The 20,300-nt window shown below is 39.4% G+C and overlaps 1 protein-coding gene across 4 annotated transcripts in view; it reads left to right on the top strand.

The window, feature by feature from the left end:
• The first annotated feature begins 5,014 nt into the window (after window positions 1-5,014).
• Window positions 5,015-20,300, top strand: part of SESTD1 (SEC14 and spectrin domain containing 1) — a 55,050-nt gene continuing 39,764 nt past the window's right edge. For 2 of the 4 annotated variants that reach the window (XM_029959510.1, XM_029959512.1), the window contains exons 1-4: window positions 5,015-5,063; window positions 8,175-8,234; window positions 8,895-8,997; window positions 17,107-17,186. In XM_029959510.1, the coding sequence (XP_029815370.1) occupies window positions 17,132-17,186 (55 nt within the window). In that variant the 5' untranslated portion in view covers window positions 5,015-5,063; window positions 8,175-8,234; window positions 8,895-8,997; window positions 17,107-17,131. Of the gene's footprint in view, window positions 5,064-8,174; window positions 8,235-8,894; window positions 8,998-11,435; window positions 11,457-17,106; window positions 17,187-20,300 lie in introns of those variants that run through there. The other 2 variants (XM_029959511.1, XM_018071816.2) reach the window with 2 other exon arrangements.

Genomic DNA, 20,300 nt, shown 5'->3' on the forward strand with positions numbered 1-20,300 from the left:
AGCTGCTGTTTGTAAAGTTGGAAATCCAAGCTATATGAAGAGGAATCTATACAGAGAATGTATTTAAAATCTGTAACTGACCAGTTCCTGTTAACATAGAAAGATTTGCTATTTATTCTTACATAGCTAAATATTAAGGGGTGTTGTGATGAAGCTCCTCAGAGTAAGGAGTTTCTCCCAGCTCCTGTTGTCCACGGCCTGCTACATAATTTTATTAGCTCCTTTTCTGCTGATAGTTGAGTTTCGAATTCCAACAAGCATGGATCTTCAAATATGGTTGCAGCAGAACATTAGGTGCTTTGTACAGGAGTCATTCAAAATGTCACTGACTATCAGCTCTTTCTCTGTTACTTCTATAGTTAGCATTTCAGAGTCATGTCTTTTCAGAGCTGTTATGCCTCATATCATAACTAGTATGGTGAGTACAGCTGTTCCTTTTCTTCAGCAAACGCCATGGCAGTAATCCCTGATCAGATTGAGCCACCAGGCAACACAGTATGGCTGTAGACATCCCACCAAACCTGTTCAGTGGCATGGCACAAGCACCTACCATGACTGGGAAAGCGGTTCTCATCTCCTTCCCCTGCAGCCAAAAACATGACCTGAGACATGGCCATGTCCACTGTGCTGTTGTGTACCTTCTGAGTGAAGCTATAGATTCAAGATCCATGCCTTTGTTAGTGCACATAAGACTCAAGCCAGACCCTGTAGACCAATTTCCTGTGCTAAAAGGAAGGCATTCTCCCTGTATCAAGGAGGCTCAGGGTCTATTGCCAGCCAGAAACCATTTCTCCTTCACAAGAAGAAATAAATTTGTGAGGAAACCATTTTCATGTGTAAGAAACCTGAGCAGCAAGATACTGACCACAGATAGCTTTGCTTCCTATTAAACATTTCTCAGGGAACGTAGCCTTTAGGCTTCTATTTTATTTTATACAAGAAAGACCAGTTATGAAGATTGTATTTTGCAGAAAATAAAAAATAATTAAACAAAGTAATAAAAGTCACTGCAGATTTTGCTGTGGGACATATAATTTAACAGCTTCTAGTACTTGGAAGGCTATAATGAAATCAGGGTATGCTTTATTGTTTCTACCTGAACACTAAAAAGCATATGAAAAAAAAAATGCCCCAGACTCTTTAGAATCTTGTGAAGTTTCATACTGCTGTCTCTCATTACAGGCATGTCACTCATACAATAACTTTATAAAACAAAGACTTTTTTAAAAATAATTTACTGAAGAACTTCAAAATTATTGCCAAGCTATTTAAAAGCTTGTTTTACACACCAATTGGTAAGTATGGAGTGAAACATAGATTATTCCAAACCTGCTAGGTGCTGCCTACTCAGTGCTGGGCTTTCAGATTGTGCTTGTCATTAAATGCAATCTCATGGGTTTGTGTTATTTGGGACTCGAGTTTCTGATTATTTTAAGAGCGCAATTTAAGGCTTTGTTGTAATTGTTTCAGAAGAAACAATCACTCTTCAGTTCAGGATTAAAACCTATTATTTGTGTTTAGAAGGACATTTCAAATCTTGATGCTAGTAGCAGGTGAATGTGCCTTACCTTCAGAAGCCAGTGAATGGTAGGGCACACACTGAATTCTGTAGCAGATCTTTTGTTTGTTTCTGTGGTGTTTTGAATGTGCACTGAATGCTTATATTTTTCTGTCACTTTCACTTCCCAAACCTTCTGATACTATTTATCAACATAGAAGGGACTTTTTTCACTGTTTTGCCAATATGAATCTGTCTGTATGACAAACACATAAAGTTTTAAAGTAGTACATGCCTCTGCTGCTTACCTGTGAATATGATGGTGCCATCTTATTATGATCATAAACCTGCACATAAAAAACAATCTACAGTTTTTATTTAGAATTCTTTGCTGCCAGCCTACACTAGTTCCACTGCATATAGTTATTTGCTTATTTTCTGTATATGCCATTTATGAATTGGATAGTTCTGCAAGTTACATCTTAGGCAATACATCGGATATTGTTGGCTCACGCTAATTTAACTGCTCACATTCATTTTACTTGTATCATTTTACATGCTACAAGTAAAAAAAAAAAATTGCCTATCTGTTGCATGGAGATGTGGAAGCAAATAGCAAGCAAGGCAGCAAAGTAAATCACTCCAGGTGGAGGGTTTCCAGCCTGCCTGGTGCAAGGCTGTGCCCGGCAGCATCTCCCTGTGCCCAGTGGCAAGTGGAGCAAGAGCGAAGGTGTGTAGCAGGGCCATGGGGTTGCGCAGGAGGGCCACTGTCACAACTGGTGGCACCTGAGGTCAGTGTCACCAGTGCCACCATGAGTTGGGGTCCACTAGAAGTTATATGGGTGTTTTGTTTGTTTTTCTTTGAAGGCTGATTTTTCTAGAAGTCCAGCAACTGAAGCTGGAAGCAGTAACTGTGGTAAGAGCGCTGCTCTGCCTGTAACAAAGGCTCTGTTGTGCTGGCACACAGCACAGCTCCCAAAGCTCAGGATGTTTTCAGCCTATTTACTTTCATTTGTATTTGAGCAAATCTGGCATGTCTGCTGGGGAATAATAGCATGTATTAAAGTCCATTTCAATCAAATGGATCCTTGATACAAAAATGTACTGTGATTTGTTCCTACTGGCAGTTTGCATGGAAAAGGCAATTAACTACAACTCTGAACTGATGGTATGACCTTAAACAAAATTAATCATGTCAGATTCTGTCCTGGAAAAGCATTCAGCAGAGTATAGACGGAAAAGGAAAGTCAGAAAACTTGATGCAACATCTTGATACTTAAACTAGCACATCTCCAGCTAAAGTACAATTGAGAGTGACTTTTGGGTCACTCTGTTTTATGGAAGCCACTGCAAGAGTTCTGCCCCTCCTGTCTGTAGGAGGAGTTTCGTTCAGTCATTGAGAAGACATTCCAGTTGTGACTGGAAACACAGAGAAGTAGGATTTATGTCCTTATGGCCTGAATCTCCCTCTCCTCCCTCCCCTTTCCTCCCCTCCCCCAAAAGTAACCATGAGAACATTTACTAAGATGAATGAGTTCGTGAGTACTGAAGATTTTGAGATCCACAAGCCGAAACAAAAGCACCCAACATAAATAGGCACATTTTCCTTTATCGTATAGGCTATGTGATAGGTATGGTACACGGAATGTAATATCTGTACTAGGGAGGGTCTTAGAAGTGTGAAATAACAAAAGAAAAACTCAAGCATGACAATCAGCCATAGTTTTCCCTTTGTTGATTTTAGTCTTGGTCCTTTTAAAGATTAGAGATATATATGTCAGTGAGTCCCACTGAGTTTTTACATGTGCTGGACATTGTTGCTGGGTATCAGAACACTTATCTAGTGTTCTGAAGTAGTATTTGTCCTACACTCATAGATTACAAAGATACAGCCTGTGGGATCTCAAGTAAATACTGATGAGTAGTGAAAGCTTCTTTCTATTATCTTACCTTTGCCCCCATGTATGCAATAAGCATAAATGTAGAAGAATGACCTAAAAGTTATATCTAGCATATTCTTAAATCATTAGGGAATATGCTTAAAATATTGCTAAAATTTTCCACTTTATTAAAAGTAAAAATCATTTTTTTTTTGGTTCTCTACAGCAAATACTTTTGGTGGGAAGCTGATGAAGATCATTTATCCCTGTTTATCTCTACAGGTTGTTAAGGAAATCATTTTACTCTTTCTCTTTTTTTGCTGCTGCTCTTTTAAATATTCTTCCAGGAAAGAAAGACCCAACAGAGAAGATATGTCTTCGAGGCTGGCAGGCCTTGGCTGATAGGCCTCATCTGGAAATTTTGATAACGATTCTTTAGCTCTTACATGTCCAGTGGGTGGTGTTGCTGAGAGAGGGACAGCTTTCTGAGTCAGCAGAGGCCAGGGATGAGGTCAGTACCACAGGCATGCCCTGATGGTGACGCTGAGGGCGATGGCTGCAGCAGATGTTGACTGGGCAGCCACCAGGAAAGGTGGTGAACAGAGGCATTTCTGCAAACTCCATTTTGAGGGAAGAAACAAAGCAGTTGCAGCCTCTGTGAGAGAGTTTTTATATCTGGAATGAGATTCAGTAAATTATATTCATTTGCTCTGGAAATAACAAGAGCAAGATTACAGTTAAAACAGAGTTTACAGAAGCCAACTTTTAAAAGATCCATTATGTAGCTTAACAATGATGTGTTCAGCAGGAGATTTAAGACTGACAGCAACCTGTCCTAGGGCAGTTAGGCTGAATGCAAGACAAGTGTCCTGGCCAGCTTTCTTCACAGGATTTCGTTCTGCATTTTTACTTGTATTATTTTAGTCTTGGCATGACAGAGTTTTAGAGTCCTTGTCCAGGAGCTGGGACAGAAAACGGATTATTAGTGACCATCGGAGGGGAAACAAAATATATGTCAGTGCCGAGCTGGACTCGACGATCCTTTTGTGGCCCTTCCAACTCTGGATATTCTGCGATTCCATGACTGCTGAAACACTGGTGGCCTCGCGGGTAGTCGACCCCTGCCTGAGGCACTATCAGCGGCCAGCGTTCACCTGTGAGCCCCTGGACTCGCTTTCAGCACGCACATGGATGTACCTCCACAGAGCAAAGCACGACTACTCTTATCCTAGCAGGGCTGCCAGCGCTAAAAACTCCGCATCGGGCTGACTCCCGCTTGTCCTACGCCGAGTACGGACCGCGGCCCCTCCGTCAGCGACGGGCCCGGGCCGGGCGGTGCCGCGGCCTGCGGGGCGCAGCCCCCGGTACGGGCGCATTTGTGTGCCGGCGGGCGGGCTCCGGGCCGGCTCCGCGAGGGCGCGGCGGGCGCGTACCGCGGCTCCGCGCCCGGGGCGGGGGCGGCGCTGGGCCGAGGGCAGTTAAGCGGGGCGGGCCCGCCAGCACCCGGCGCTCACCGTCCTCCTTGCGACGGAGGAGGGGTCGGAGCCGCCCCCGTCCCCAGGGCTGCCGCCGGGCGGCGCGCGGGTGCGAAGCGGCCGAGGGCAGCCACCGCAGCCCGACGAGAGCGGCGGGTCCAGGCTCCGCCCCACGTCCTCCCAGCCCGGCACCCGCCAGCGCCGCACCGGGTGAGTACCCGCGTTCGGAGGGGGCTCTGCCCTCGCCGCAGCCCCGCGCAGGGCAGCGCAGGCCCTGCGCTGGCCGCGCTTTGTTCCCGGGCGGCGGCGGGGCGCCGCGGGGGCGCTCCGCTCTTGCTTTGCTCCGCTCCGCCGGGGCGGCGGCTCCCAGCCCGCCGGGGCTGCCGTGGCCCGGCCGTGCGGCAGGGCAGCCCCTCCCGCCCCGCCGCTGCCCTTCGGCGGGTCCCGCCGGCTGCTTCCCGTGCCGGGGGCACGGCAGGTCGGTGCGGCCCAGGGAACCGCGCAACAGGTTTGGTATTGTTTCGTGCCGCCGCTACATACGTGGCGGGGGGCTCCCCAGGGGGGCTCCCGAGGGCCGCCGCCGCCGGCGGAGCTTTTGCCTTTGTGCGGGCGCGGGAGGGCGGCGGCCCCTCTCGCCGGCCCCGCGCGGGTGTCACGGCAGGCTCGAAGGGGAGGAGAGGGCTCCGTGCTCGGGGAGCACACCGGAGGAGACGGGGCGGGAGCCGGCTCTCGGCTCGCAGATCCGCTTGTCTGCAGTGGGATTTTCCCGGTGCGTGGCCACTGGTCAGTCCGGCGGCGGGCTGGGGGGAACGAGTCACGGCCGTGTCACCGCCGCGGCGGCGGGCGCTCCGGGGTTTCTGGAAGCGCTGCCTGGTCGGGAAGCTGATTCACTGCTGAAACCGTGGTTGCTCAGAGCCGTGGTTATCCTTGCTTTGATTTTTGACAGGTCTATTGTCTATCAGTTTTGCCATTTCTCCCCGTAATTGTAGTGTCCCTTGCTACTCCCGAGCAGAGCTTCTTAGCCAGGCAATTGTAGGAAGGTGATGCTCTAAAGCACCCTTTTTCTTAAAGAGTTTGAACGAGTGTATGGAAGCAAGAGTAGAGATAATTAGTGGAGAGTGGCTCTTTATTTTTTGTTTTGTAAGTTTTTTAATGAGCAGAATTGGTAAGACTTATGTAGATATGTATTAATAGATGCTTTTTTCCGTTCTCTCATCTTTCTTCATCCCAAAGGAAATGGGGACCAACATCCTCTCCATTTTTAGTATTGCAATGTCTGCATTGTCCTAACAATTAGATCTTGATTTTGTTCACACATTAAAATTCCCTATGATGAAGAAATACTGTGGGTTTTCCCCCTTTTTCTCCATTGTGTGACATCGCTTGCTAAGATTCAGTGTATAGTAAATAATGAATACTGTTATTACATGATAGGATTACTGATGGTGATTAATTTCTGTGCTAATAGGGGTTCTCCTTTTTCTGAATGTGAGCTTTTATAGTCCTAATGCTATTGTCTATACCAAGTAGAAACTTGATACGGAGAAAAGGGGTAAGGTGAACCACAGAATAGAATCAAAGCTTGGTTAGAGAGGCCTGCTGCTTGCTGGTGAGGTGCTGATTGTGCTTTGCTCTGTCAGGAAAAAAGCAACAAGGCAGAGCACTGGAACAGGCTGCCAAGGGATATTGTGGTGTCTCCTTCTCTGGAGATTTTCAAAACCTACCTGGACACCTTCCTGTGTAACCTGCTGTCAGTGACCCAACCTGGGCAGGGAGTTTGGACTAGATGATCACCAGAAGTCCCTTCCAACCCTAATAATTCTGTGGTTGTGTGAAAACCTCCTGTCAAAACTAAGAGGAATTACAATGTGGTTTTTACTGATGGATTTTAGGATTTTGCACAATTCTTTGTCATAGATTGCTGCTTGAAGAATCCTGTAAAATCATCTCAAGCAACTGTTTTTCCTAATGTAGTATGCTAATAGATGATATTTTATTTGCAATTTAGTTGATCTGTAACATCGGTTTTGCTAGAAATACAAGTTAAGAAGTAGAAATAGATGTATTTTTTAATTTCTTGTAAGAAAAAGTGGTGTGATGTCTCCTGGAGTTGTAGGCTATAATTCTAAATGGGCTGTGGATTCATATTTCTCGGTAAAGTTTGCGTAAACAGGAAAAGTGTACATAGTTTTGTTATTTTCTGTCAACACAATAAAGGAGTCAGGTGAAGTTCAGCTCAGTTTCAGTTGTCTGCTGCATGAGAGTGGTAGTAGGAAGGGGAACTGGAGAAACTTCTGGAAGAACTTTAATACAATGCTACATAGATGTCAAGAGTCCTTAGGAATAGAACATAGAGAGGAACACCTTTATTCTCCAGTTACTATGGTTGGGTGGGGAAATACAGAACACCTTCAATAGGTAGCTTCTGATAAAATAAGCAGAGCCTACCCTAGAAATAATGTTGCAGGATTTCCACTGTGTCTGTACTCAAGCTGTCTTGAGCACTTGCTATTGGTATTTTTGTTCCTGATCCATAGGTGTGTTCTCTTGCTTTCTCTCCATCTTCTTGAGGCTGACTAGAAAACTTCCATTTTTTTTAAAATTTAAAACTTACTGTTAGCAGTCATTACAGTAATTTAACTGTTACTGTAAAACCAGTGAAGTGTGTTTGTCATCTTGGCTTCACCTGTTATACAGCATAGGCTAATTTTGACTTCTTGAGTGGTGTTGGTGGATTTCATTTGGTGGGTGGAATTTGATCAAAGTTTCATGCAAGTCTTAAAGCATTTGCTGAGGTTTAATGTTTGATACTTATATGTTAATTCTGCATCTTCTATTACAAATAGCGACTATTTAAATTTTTTTATTCAAGTTATAATTTGCCTTTTTAAATTTTATAACGGTGAGTAACTTTGTAGCAATACCTTCTTCCTCTTCACAAGAAAACCCACTAGCATTGTTGAATTTTCAGTTTAGCCTAAAACTCTGTGTAGGGTACCTCTGATTGAAAGCAGACTGCAAGGATTCTGGTTCTTGTTACTTTCCCGCTGCTTCCGGTGCTGCCTCAGGAGCATTGCCTGCTAATTGTAAACAATGTTGATGTCTACCATATGTTTTGGTAGGAAGTATTGGATTCCTGCTGTCCCACTAAACTCAAATGCCTAGCGTACAAGTATTTATGAATATATAATGGAAATGTTGACTCCCCTATCATGTAGCTCTGTAAGAAACCCTTGTTTTCAGCCTCCAAGGAAATAAAGTCTTAGATTGAGTATTAAAATCTAAAAATATAGTCAAATACTTTTTCATTTGAATTTGCAGAATCTGGGATCTGGAACTCAAACTTGTAACCCTAACAGACATTGCATTCCAGTACCAATGGTAAGTAAGATAAATCTCTTCCAAAAATGAGATCTCCACAATTTTCATTTCTTTGTATTTGGTCCTTATGAAGGTTTGACACTGGTGAATAGACTACATAGAACAATATTTTTGCAGTTGGTTTTGTAAAAACTTATTTAGGTTTTATCTCGTGCCTTCATTAATTTACTTGCTTTACTTTGTTTTCATTTTGTGACTTTTAAACAAATCTATAAAAGGCGCTATAATATAACTAAAGCTGGAGTTATGTTACATAGTTTGTGCAGCCCTCAGTGCAGCCTGTGTTACTGTGTCCTGTGTGGTGTTGGTGTCTCACAAAGAGAGGAGTGTCTGTAAATATATTAGAAGACGCTTAAGCATAAGACTGGAGATAAGTGAATTCTAATTTTAAGAGTGTTCTGTGGATGTGGGTAAGAGGAAGGAAAGAAGTTTTAAAAGCGTGGAGGTAATTGTTGCTGCTCTGATGGTGTTGATAAGCTTGTGTTGGAAGATACATGAGAGACTTGAGCACATTGATTGAGCACATACAAAAATGCATTGGCAAAGCTTTTTACTCTTAAGACTAAGAGTGAGAGATTTTTGAAGTAAGTAACTTTACAGCAGACTCTAAACAAGGAAGCAAGTTAAAATCAATCTGGAGTGTTATTTTCCTGTTTTCAGGTGAGAAGATGAACTGCTGCATTTTGGACAAGCTGAAGTTTGGAATGCTGAGACATAAAGAACCCATTAAGAAGGAAATTACAGTAGTTAAGAGGAGATGAAGGTATGACTTAGGGCTTTGCAGAATCAATGATTCAGGGGAGGTAGATGTAGTAGGCACATGAGAATTTAGAGCCAAGATAAACACCTGTGATGTTGGCAGAGTTGTATTTGAGATGTGCTCTTAGACAGGTATCATGAAGGATAAGTGTTGACCAGACCAAGTAAGGCCAAGAAAAATTGTGTTGAAAGACTAAGACAAATGAATTTGATATTAACTTGATGTTTTGTTCACTAAACAATGTCTGTGGCCGAACTTGAGAAAATAAATCCCATTCTTGAGGGAAAGGATCAGGATGGACACATAATGCATAGATGCCAAGGGTTGTCTACTTATTGGTGTTGGTAAAAGTTATGCTTTCTTTCTAATCAGTATACCTGCAATGCAGGTTGTCTGTTTTCTCTCTGCTGGCATTCTGTTTGCTAATTCTTTCATTTTGCATTCTAATTTGACCCTAGAAAATAGTGTAACTGAAAAGTGCATAAGTGTTGCATCTTTGCAGGATGCTGCAGGTAGCAGTTTAGAAAGCTTGATTTTACGTTCTCTGAAATGTGTGACCACTTATATGTTTATTTTTCAGTAGTGGAATCTTACATGTTTTATTTTGAAGGGATAGGAGAGAGGGAGAGGTGCTGTGGTTACCGCAGGTGGTTGCTGTGGCAAATTTGTGATTTGCAGTTGAAATGTTCAGAATTTTTATCCTGAGTAAAAAAACTGAAGACATTCGTCAAAGTGAAGGCAAGATTTATTTCTCTTGCACACACTAGTTCAAGGACAGCTCAGATAATGATTTTTGCTTTGTAAAGTAGTGAATTAATGTATTTCTGAAACATTTAAAAACTTAAAAATATGAACAAGATATTTATGTACCAGATCTGATATATTTCAATCTCTTGTACTTTCATGTTTGGTTAACATTAGCAAAATTCTGAAGTTATTTATTTATTCTTTATGAAGGAGTTTTTACTATTATCCTCAAAGTGTCTACTTTGTGCATTGAGGAGGAGGCAACACACAACTGTAATATATTTGATTTTTTGATACAGAGGAAATTGTGCAGGATGTTTCAAGGTCCATACAAAATCTTACTCTTGAGCTGGAAATATTTTGGTCATGTATCAAACCCGAAGTTTTAGAGATTTATAAATAGTCTTTTTATTAGTCCCTTGTTTGTTTTCTTCTTATTTTGTGTCAGTTTTCTCCACCTAAAGGAGGACTGCTTTTGTGTCTGCTACACTTTTGTCTACACCTTACTTGTCTTTTCAAAAAATAACTTATCCTTTCATACCCCTGCCACTCAAGATGGCTTTCAGTTTAGAGCAGCATTTCTCTTTGCTTCTGTTCGATTGAGTGTCACTATACTGAGCTGAGAAGTGACTCCCGTGGCCCCGAGCCACATGCACTTGTAGCCAATACCGAATACGTGTATTGTTATGAAGCTGTAGATTGTTTTCTTATGTAATTGTTATAAAAGGAACAAGAAGTTCTAATCTTGCACCCCAGAGGAAAGTGTGTTTTCATTTGCTCCAGACTGCCAGCAGTTGTACTCATCAGTACAGCTGTTTGACTTTGTCTTTTGACTTGGCTGCTTATGGCCTGGACTGTCCAGTCTCATTCCTCCTACTGCCTTAGTTCTTTTTATGAAGTACTGAAGGCAGAAGAGCTCTCTGATCTCTCGTCACAAACTGGTTTTGGACAGTTCCTTAAAGAACTGGTGATAAGATATTCGTTTTTGCAAGCTTTTAAGACTTGTTTATTTGTTTTGGTGGGGGTTTTTTGTTCGTTTGTTTGAATAGAGGGAGCTAGAAGAGGAGTATATAGTTGGATTTTACTGTTTGTTGCTTATTTTTCTTCCTCGCAACCTATGACTCAAAAACTATTTCTGTGGGATAATTTTCAATCTGTTTGATTTCTGTATTATTTCCACATGACTTTTGATTAAGTAAAATTTTAAGAGGTAAGCATAAGATTTTTTTTTTAATAGGTCTTAGGCAAGTGTGACAAAGAAGAGCAAATGTCTCAGCCATGCTTTGAACATAGCATTTCAATTGACCTATTGCTATGTAGAAAGTGGTGGAAGAAGCAGCCTCTCAAATTTCATAATTTTGTGTATTCTGTGGTAACTTGATAGTGTTAAATGAGTTGGGACTATACCAGATGACTGCAGCTTCTGCTGGTTCGACTGCCTGTTGCAAGGGAGGGAGGGTAGATTGGTCTTCTGTTGCCTGTGTAACACCCTACAAGGGCAAGTGGTAGGATTCTGCTGGAAGGTAAATATGGTGTCTCTCGCTGTAAATATGACAGAAAAGGGAATATGGAGATGCATCCAAAACCTGTGACTTATTTTCTCTACTATTCTAGATTAAAGAAGCCTAAAAGCTGCTGTAACTTAGCGGAGACCATGTGTGTTTGGCTTGGACCGAGGCTGGAAAGGGTAGAAAACTCTAGCAAGCTATCATTTTGTATGTCACCTGTTGTAGCATCATTATGAACGTGTGTGTGTATTTCTTTGGGTTGGAGCAAGCCTGCTCTCTGTGAACATGGCCTGTGAATCCAAGGAGTGCTCTTTGAAGTGTGCTAATTGCTGCACAGTATCCTGTGGTTGACCTTGTATGGAAAGACTGAGGTGTTGGTATTGTGTTTCACAGCTGTACCCGCAGATGTTATTGTACATCCTTAGTTATATTTTTTTCTGTGCTTGGTACTCTTCCTTCTTTTCTCTCCCTCTGGCTTTTGCTTGAAGTCTGAGGAAAAGCTCTGCCATTCTGTGAAATGAATAGTTGACTGAGATCAAAGTTAAAACTCAGGTGCATGATGTCTTTCTTCTCAGATGGCATAACCTCTTACTCACCTGTTCTCCATTTGCTGGTTTGCTGTTCATTATATTGTTCATCACTTTTTTGTTGCTCATCTTTTTATTTCACTTCTCACAGAATGTTGAGGAGTTGAAAAAAGGGTGGGAAACAAATATGAAGGATGGGTTAAATAGAGGAAGTAGTTAACAGACAGCTCTTCCAAATTCTATTGTTAATTATAATTAAAAGACAAAGCCTGTTATGAGGTAAGACTCAAACCTTCAGGTGAAAATGGAGCAGAAGAACTGGAATTTTTCCAAGCTTAAATTTGGCATGGCCGTGCCAATGTGCTTTTGGATCATGACCTAGCACGCTGTTAACCCTACCTTTAACCCAAATCAGAGCACATTTTTAATCTGTCCATTCAACTGCCGTAGCAAGTTACTGAGTTACACTAACTGTGTATGTGTAATGGAAATGACATTGTGTGGTTGCATTTTGCTTTAAACTAGCTTACATACTCATGAAATCTACTGAGTCTATGGTTTTTATTTTCTTAATACTTTAGTGTGAATTAGCAGGTTATAGAAGATCAGGAATATTTTCATTGTGTACAACTTCAAAATCAGACATAAAACTCAAGTATGCTTTTTTATGGATAGTTTTTATAGATAGTAAAAAAAATACAAAAGTGGTTGAAAAAGCAATAAGTTTAATTTGATCTTCCCTGAATATCTGGAGTTACCTTTTCTCCTGAGGTCTTAAAGGGCTCTAATGGTAAATATTTATTACTGCTGTTTGTAATATGTTAAAGTCAAACACTACATTTGAGTACATAAGCTGATATTCATCTGTCGTGTTTTATTATTATTTTGAAACTGTCCAGCTGAGTAGATCAGTTTCATGTGCTTTTTAATTGAAGACAGCATTAACTAATGAATATTTACAGCCTTTTCCTATTTTTTGGGGCAGGTTTGTTTTTTCTTAAGTTACCCTGGGACATCAGCCCTGGAGACACCTTTGTTTGTGTTTTCTCTTAGTGCAACTTAACTGTGGGAGAGGTGACATCCTTTAATGTAATTTTACAGGAAGGTGAAATAATGATCTACATAGGTAATTGTGATATTTAGCTTTCTCTGTCTTTCACACCTGGGTTTTATTTCTGTGTGGGACAGGTGAACTTGTTTTAAGCTGATCCAGCGAAAGAGTGGAGTAAGGCTTTGTGGGTTGAAGTTAGCATCTGGAAAAGCCTGCATGATGGCTTCAGAGAGTGAAGTTGTTAATTTTGAAGATCTGCAATTCAGAAGTTGATTTTAAAAGAAAAAGTGTTTTCATCCTGTATGATTTGAGGCTTTTTTTTCCCTCGTACTTCAGAATGTCTATTGTTATTTGTGCTATTGTTTGTGCCTGGACTTGCAAGCTGCTACAGTTTTGAATGTAGCTGCCCATCTGCTGCTCGGTTATTTATAGGCAGATTTGTGGAGCTCCTTCTAATCTCTCAAGTCTTCAAAAACATTAATGAATTAAACATCACAATACTCTTGTAAAAAGAGAATTAGATGGAGGGACTGAATGGAGACTAAAAAGGATAAATGACTGGCTGAAAGCCACATGTATATTTCATAGCAGAACAGCGAATAGAAACCAGATTTTTTTCCTTACTTTTAGTCCTGTGGTTAGCAGACCAGCTACACAGTTTTGTGTGATACATGATAAGGGAATGAAGAAAGTACTCGTTCTCTGAAACTTGCAAGAGATGCTTGTAAACAGTCTAACCCATTTAAAGACCTTGCACCATGTATTGAGAGTATTAAATGTTTCAGGTCTAATGAATATGAATAAACATGTTAATATTAATTCTCATTAAGCCTGAATTTGTTTTGATTATTTTTGATAAGTGGTATCCACTGGGCTGCTTAGAAAGAAAACACCTGTTACTTGCAGGGCAGCTTTTCTCTGACATCTTACTTCCAGCCATCCAGTCAATGGGAGTCTGTCAACTTGTCCCTCTGCCCTCTGTCTTTAATAAACTTTTAGAATGGTTTTAAACAGAGTCTGGACATTGGTTCTTATTTTTTTTAGTGAAACGACATTAAGGATGGGTAGCACAAAATGCCGGTGATATTGTTCATTCATCAGAAATTCTGCTCTTTTATGATAAGTTACTCATAGTTCTTATTGTGTGTGAATTTTGTGGATTTTTTTTTTTTTAATGAACTTCTGAAATTTTAGACTTCTTGGAGTAAAACAATGTACTTTACAGTCTTTCCAGGGCCTAGAAATGGCAGAGGATGCAGCCTACCAAGTTACAATTTGATTTCACATTGGAGTGCAGCCTGAAATATCGTTTGTCTTTTTACCTGTTCTGTAATTTTTTAAACTATTTGTTTACTGTTTTCCCAACCTCCCATCCCCTCAATATATACATTTTTCATCTAAATATTTAAGAGAATTTTCTCCATAAGTAGTATTAGTTTCTACTTGTCAAGGGGATTGGAAGAGTTTTCTGCTTCACTGGAACATCTTTCAGATATTTAGGTTTGAAATACAAATGTAAATTTAGTGTTGCCGCCTTTCTGTGGAAATTCTCAAAAGAATGAATGCATTGTTGGGGACTGACATTACTATACTAATTAAAAAACCAGAAAGGTTAGGTAGTTCTAAACAAGTCCAGTGAGGTTCTTCAGTGTGTATGCAGGAAACATATTAAGTGAAAGAACTACAAGGTTTACAGTTTGGCATATGGCATTTCAGTTGGCAAAGTAGGCTGCAGGTGGGCAATTTCTGAAATTCAGCAAACAAATTTAACCTCTTTAATTTGTTTTGTATCTGTAAAATTCCAGGATATAAAAGTTATGTCTTTGGAAGTGATAAAATGCAACTTCTGAAGAATTTCACTTTGCTCAATTGAAATCTGTTTTCTTCAGTGCTTGTTTTTCTTCTGTAGCTTTTTTCTATTTAATGAGTCCAAATGGATTTTTTATTAATGAATAGACACTGAATCTGTTTCTTTCAGCTAAACAGTGGTACAGCTTTGAGCAGCAAATCGTTCTTTCCTCATGCTAAATTGAGAGCTTGATGGACAGTTTTAAGAGCCTGTCATTTTGTCTTTCTCCAAACAAATCAAAGTCTTTACATGTTATTTGTAGGTCTAAATACACTTGGATCTGCTTTTAAGCAGTGTACCTTTTGGTAGCTCCCAGTGGAAAGTAGATGCCAGCTGTCTTGAAATTTTCACTTTCCAACATTAAAAAAAGACATTTTGTTTAATTCATCCTGAGATTATCTGGAGTGTTAAAGGGTGCTCAACTTGTTTTTTAAACATGAAGATTTTTTTTCTGGTATGTTCTGATAGCCTGCTCTGATGAGTTTTCTTCTAGATGAATCCCAATGGAGCTTTCACAGAAGAGAGGTAATTGTAAAATTTAAGAGTTTCTGGAACAAAGGCCCGGTGTTTGGACTGATCAGCAATTGTTGTAATTGCTCTGACTCACCTCCCTCCGCTCTGAACAGAATGGTTCATTTGGTTCCAGGAAATACTGAATAAAAGAACTATTTTGATCCATGGACAGTGCCACTGCTGTGGCAGAAAGCCAGGCAGTGCTTTCACATTAAACAAATAGGTCTTTTCAGAACCGCAGAGAAACATCTCCCCAGAGTCAGTAAGTTGATGCAAACTTTTGTTCATATGAGAAAGTATGAAGATAAAGTGTGTGTAGGTTTGAACTTTACTCCTTGATTATAATAAAGAGGCATTTGTAATAATTTTTAAATATAACTTGGGGAGGAGAGGGAAAAATCATTCAGGTACACTTTCCACATCTAAAAAAATAAAAATTAAAAAAAAGTCCTACCAAAGTTTAATAGCTTACACTGAGTGGTTTGAGAGACTGAGTAATTCTTGAATTTTGTGATTTATGCAACAAATAACATACAAATTTTTGTTCAAAGCATAAAGATAGCTTTAATAGGATGCTTTTCTGAGTAATTGTTTGAAGTGCAGGCTGTCTTGGGACTCAGTTTCCTGAAAGAACTGAAATTTGTTTGTTTCCTTCTGTAACATTTCAAATGTGAATTTATATAATTGGCAAAAATGACAAATATGGAGATTTTGAGATAAGAGATTGGAGTGAATATTGTGACACATTACACATTGGAACAGGTAGAGACAGTAAAAAGTTGTTGAAATGGTTTTTTTCTGTTTTATAGTAATATAATAATAATTCTTTTTTTTTGTTTGTAATGAAGCTCATTGTTTTAACATGAAAATGAATAACTATTCTGTTTTATCTCAGGCTCTCTATTTGGATTTCTCTGAGTTTGTTGGGGTTTTTTTTCTCCTAGATCATTTATAGTTTTGATTCAGTTAACTTCCCCCATGCCAGGAAAAAACGTTCTATTTGTGTGCATGAATGCTGAAGTATCCAGATGGAGAACTCCAGGTTGCAGTCTGAAGCCCTGTGTCTGGAATGAAAGAAAAAAAAAAAAACTTGGTCTGTTTTTTATTTTGACTGGATACTGGTGCATGTCTTGCAATTGTATTTTTGTGCAGAATTAGGTTTTTTAATTAAATGGATTGATTTGTGCAAGTGTGAACTCAAAGTTACAAGCAGAGGCCAGTTGCTACTTCGTGTAGGCTGGAAGAGGAGGTTGCAGTTCAAGCATCCTGTGGGTTTGTCAATGAAACACAGGAGCTTAATCACAGTAAATTGCTGTTCACAATGCAATAAAAATGGCATGAGGGTAGGAAGGAGGCAAAAGGAGCAGAAGCATTTCCAGGTATAGGTTAAACATGGTTATTGAGGCTGTTGGATGCTTTTCTTCAAATGAAGACCTGCTAATGGCAAGACAATGGCAGTGTCCTGACATACATGTAGCATAACATATTTAGAGAATTACTATATTCTTGGTAATATGAGAGAGACTGTGCAAAAGTGCAGTCTTGTTTGCACTTATTTTACATCTGAATGAGCAAACAGATGATCTACCTGTAAATTAATTGCAGTTTAATAAGATTGGGAAATGGGACTTCTGTATAAATTATCTCGGTGTCCTTGGTTGAGATTCTGCATTGGTTTCTGTGGTTGGATTCTTTGTTCCCCCCCAGTGAGGAGAAAGAAATGTTTAACTGATTATTAGCATGGATAAAGGCATATGATAATGTTTTTTCTTAAGTTTTTACAATACTTTGAATTTTGGTTACAATGTTCTGTGCTTCCTTCAGAAAAGTACAAAAGTGTTGTGTCCAGTGCTCACTGTAGTGAAACACTGCATTTGATTTCCCATCCTTGACAACTTTTAACTTCTTGTGTTTCAGAGCTGTGAAAATTATCTGAAGTAGAATGGAAGCTTCGGTAATATTACCCATTCTGAAGAAGAAATTGGCTTTTCTTTCAGGTATGATTTCAGTTTTCCTCAGCTGGTTCCTCCCTGCATAATTTGGATGGTATATTTAAATTGGTTATTTGTATTTAGTGGAAATATATTGTCGGTTAGTGCTTTGTCACATTTCAAAAGAATCTCTGAAACTTTTAATCTAGTAGCCAAGCTATTGCTGTTGGCATTTAGGACTTGGTTTTGCTGTAGCCTGTAACTCAACCCAAAAAGTTGTTGACAAGAAGTCAGTCCATATATAAAAGAGTGATAATATAGCAAACATCCAAAAATAATGCTTTCTGGGTTTTTCTAATGTGGTTTTAGAAATATGGAGTGAATATTTTCAGGATTTTCTTTAGAAAATTTTTCCTTTGTTTTGACCTATCTTTTCTCCAACACAGAAACAGGTGGAAACAGAATTAGCCATGCATTGCAACAGTTTGATTACTCCCAAGTAGTTAATTCAGGAAAGTAATTATGCACTGTAATTATCCTTGTATTTATTAAAACTTCTTGAATCTTAGTTTGAAGATAACTTTCTTCTCCCCATGCCAATAAAAAAAAGGAAGGGAATACTTGAAATGATGAATGATATTCTCTGCTGTCTGGTTTCACTGCTGTCATAGATAGCTGTGTTTGTTCTTGGTGTTTGATGGTCTTATTTAGTGTAGGTAGGTAACTTGCAGAACACTTGTCAACTTCACAAATTGAAGTGTTGCCTTAAATGTTTTTCTGGTTTAGTTTATTTTAGTTTATTTTTTTAATTAGTCTAGTTTAACCAGCTCCAGTCACTTAAGAAGTGAAACCTGTTCTTTTTGTTGATAGAATGTTTTGCTTTGAATTTGCCTGCTGTTCCCAGCAATTGCAAATCAAACAATTCCTGTTTAAAAACAAATAAGCAAACCCCTAAAACTCAATTCACATTAAAGCCTGGGACAGTGGGGAGTTTCTTCCACAGGAACAGCAGACGTGTAGTATGGTGGCTGTTCAGTATTCTACTGCAAGGGGAAGTTTTCACTAACTAGAGTGCATTTTCAATTTGCAATTAAATCTGCCTGATCCATTTTGAAATACAAACATTCTTAGTGGAAAGTAATATTATTGAGTGCATTTTAAATATTAGGAACCTTTCTGAACCTACATGTTTCTAAGTAGGTTTGACCTTTTTGGAATTGGTTGGTATTAATGGATGTTTTAATGTAATGAATGGTAAAGATTCATGCACTAGGTTTTTTTTAGTGTTCCTCAGTGTAAGTAAAGGAACTTGACAGAGAAATCAGTTCATCATGTCTCTTTAAATCAATTTTACTCCATATAGTTTCATAAGTAAAAACATACTAAGGATGAAAAACGTAGCATCACAAAAATAATATTTTAGGAAGGCATACTGCAGTGCTTATATGCTGAAATCCCTTGGCATTTTTTGAGGTAAGTTGGTACAAATAATATTGATCCTACCTTTTTCTGGAAGCAAAACAGTGGTTTCTAATGGAGCAGTGTCTCCTCAGATTTAGAATCCATGGCTGTGTAGGTTTCTTGCTGGTAGGTCATTACAAATAGCAGGGGAAAAGAGACAAGCTACTAAGTCAGCCAAAAGCCTTGAACAGCCACTTTGGTGCAAAATTAATTTTTTTTTTTTTTGGTGATACTCCAAGTTCTTTTCCTTAACTTAAATGTATTTTCAGTGTAGCAACATTTACAAGCTGGGGGAAAACCTGTCAGTTGTGACACAAGGTGACTTGTAAGGAACTAATAATTTAGATAATTGTTGTGGTCTTTTTGCGAAATGTCAAGAGATTATATTTTTGGGGGTTTGAGTTGCGTTTTGTTTAGTCAGTTCAGCAAATGCTGTTTAAATCCAAGTATTTTTCCTTCCTTTTCTCTGCTTCTTCACTCCAATTTTCAGGCTTTCTGCCATTCAGAAACAGAGAAGGGTGGACAATCTATAATAACTCTTGCTTTAAACTGAGACACAATCTTAATTTCTGCAGAAAGCATCTGTCCATTTGTCCTTTCTCATACATCATCACTCTTTAATTCTTCTGTTTAGAAATACAGTTATTAAAAAGTGTGTTGCTGCTTTCCAGCAAAAATTCTCTCCCAAAAAAGAGGAAGGGAGGGGAAGACGACTATTGCAATGGGTGACTGAAAGCAGTCCTTTATGAAGATGTGGAAAATGTGTGTGTATCAGTGGATTTTTAAAACTCTTTGGAGAGTTTGCAAAGCTTTGGAAACAAGGAAAAAAACCTGTTGCAATTAAGTGTCCAACATATGTTGTGCAAACAGTTTTTGTTCCTTATCTTGCCTGCATCTCATGAATGGGGAGAATTCTTATCAAATTATGTCAATGTATGTGTATGCATCTTGCAAGCATTACTGTGCTCATGTGGTTTGTCTTATTTCTACACAGCTATTACTATTCTGTAAAAAGTTGTTCTTACTGATTAGAAAGAACTTCAGTTCTACCATTATTCAAGAACTTCTATGAGGCAAAAGCATGATTTAATTGCTTTAACAATGACAGTTGCACAATTTGAGAATAAAGATGTTCTTTCTCAGGTTATGGAAATTTACTTTCCTTCTTTTTCATCCCAAATAAACCCGTGAGTATAGTTATCTTTGTACAGCTTTTCTAAATTATGGAGAAAATTGTTTAGTAACTGACTCCTACATGTGCTTAAATGTGTTGTGATTGTTTTGTTTCCTTAATAAAATGGATAATGTATTTAAACTTACTGTTACCAATATTGTTTGTGTAATTTTTACCAGAAAGGTTTGAAAATGCATGTGAAAGATTAAGGCAACTGGTTGGAACTATTTATCTTAAAGAGATGACTGTTACCTGTTTGTAAGTAGGTTTAGAAATAGTTGTGTGTTTGACCGAATTACCAATTTTGAGTACCTGCCATGGGCAGCCTGTGTGGTACAAAATCCTCCTTTGTGTTGTCAGTGTTTCCAGGAGCTCCAGCTGGAGCTTTTGGGTACGTGTTCACCTTGGAAGCTGACCGGGTTTCTGGTGGGCTGGTAGTGTAGAAGGTCTACGAGATCCTTTTTAACAACATAATCTAGAGATACAAAAATAATGCTTCTGGAACACTTGGTTTGTGTTGTTTATATTGAAAGTATTAGATGAAA

Source organism: Manacus vitellinus, unplaced genomic scaffold (assembly GCF_001715985.3).
Source record: "Manacus vitellinus isolate BGI_N305 unplaced genomic scaffold, ASM171598v3 scaffold_20_pilon, whole genome shotgun sequence".
Taxonomy (NCBI): domain Eukaryota; kingdom Metazoa; phylum Chordata; class Aves; order Passeriformes; family Pipridae; genus Manacus; species Manacus vitellinus.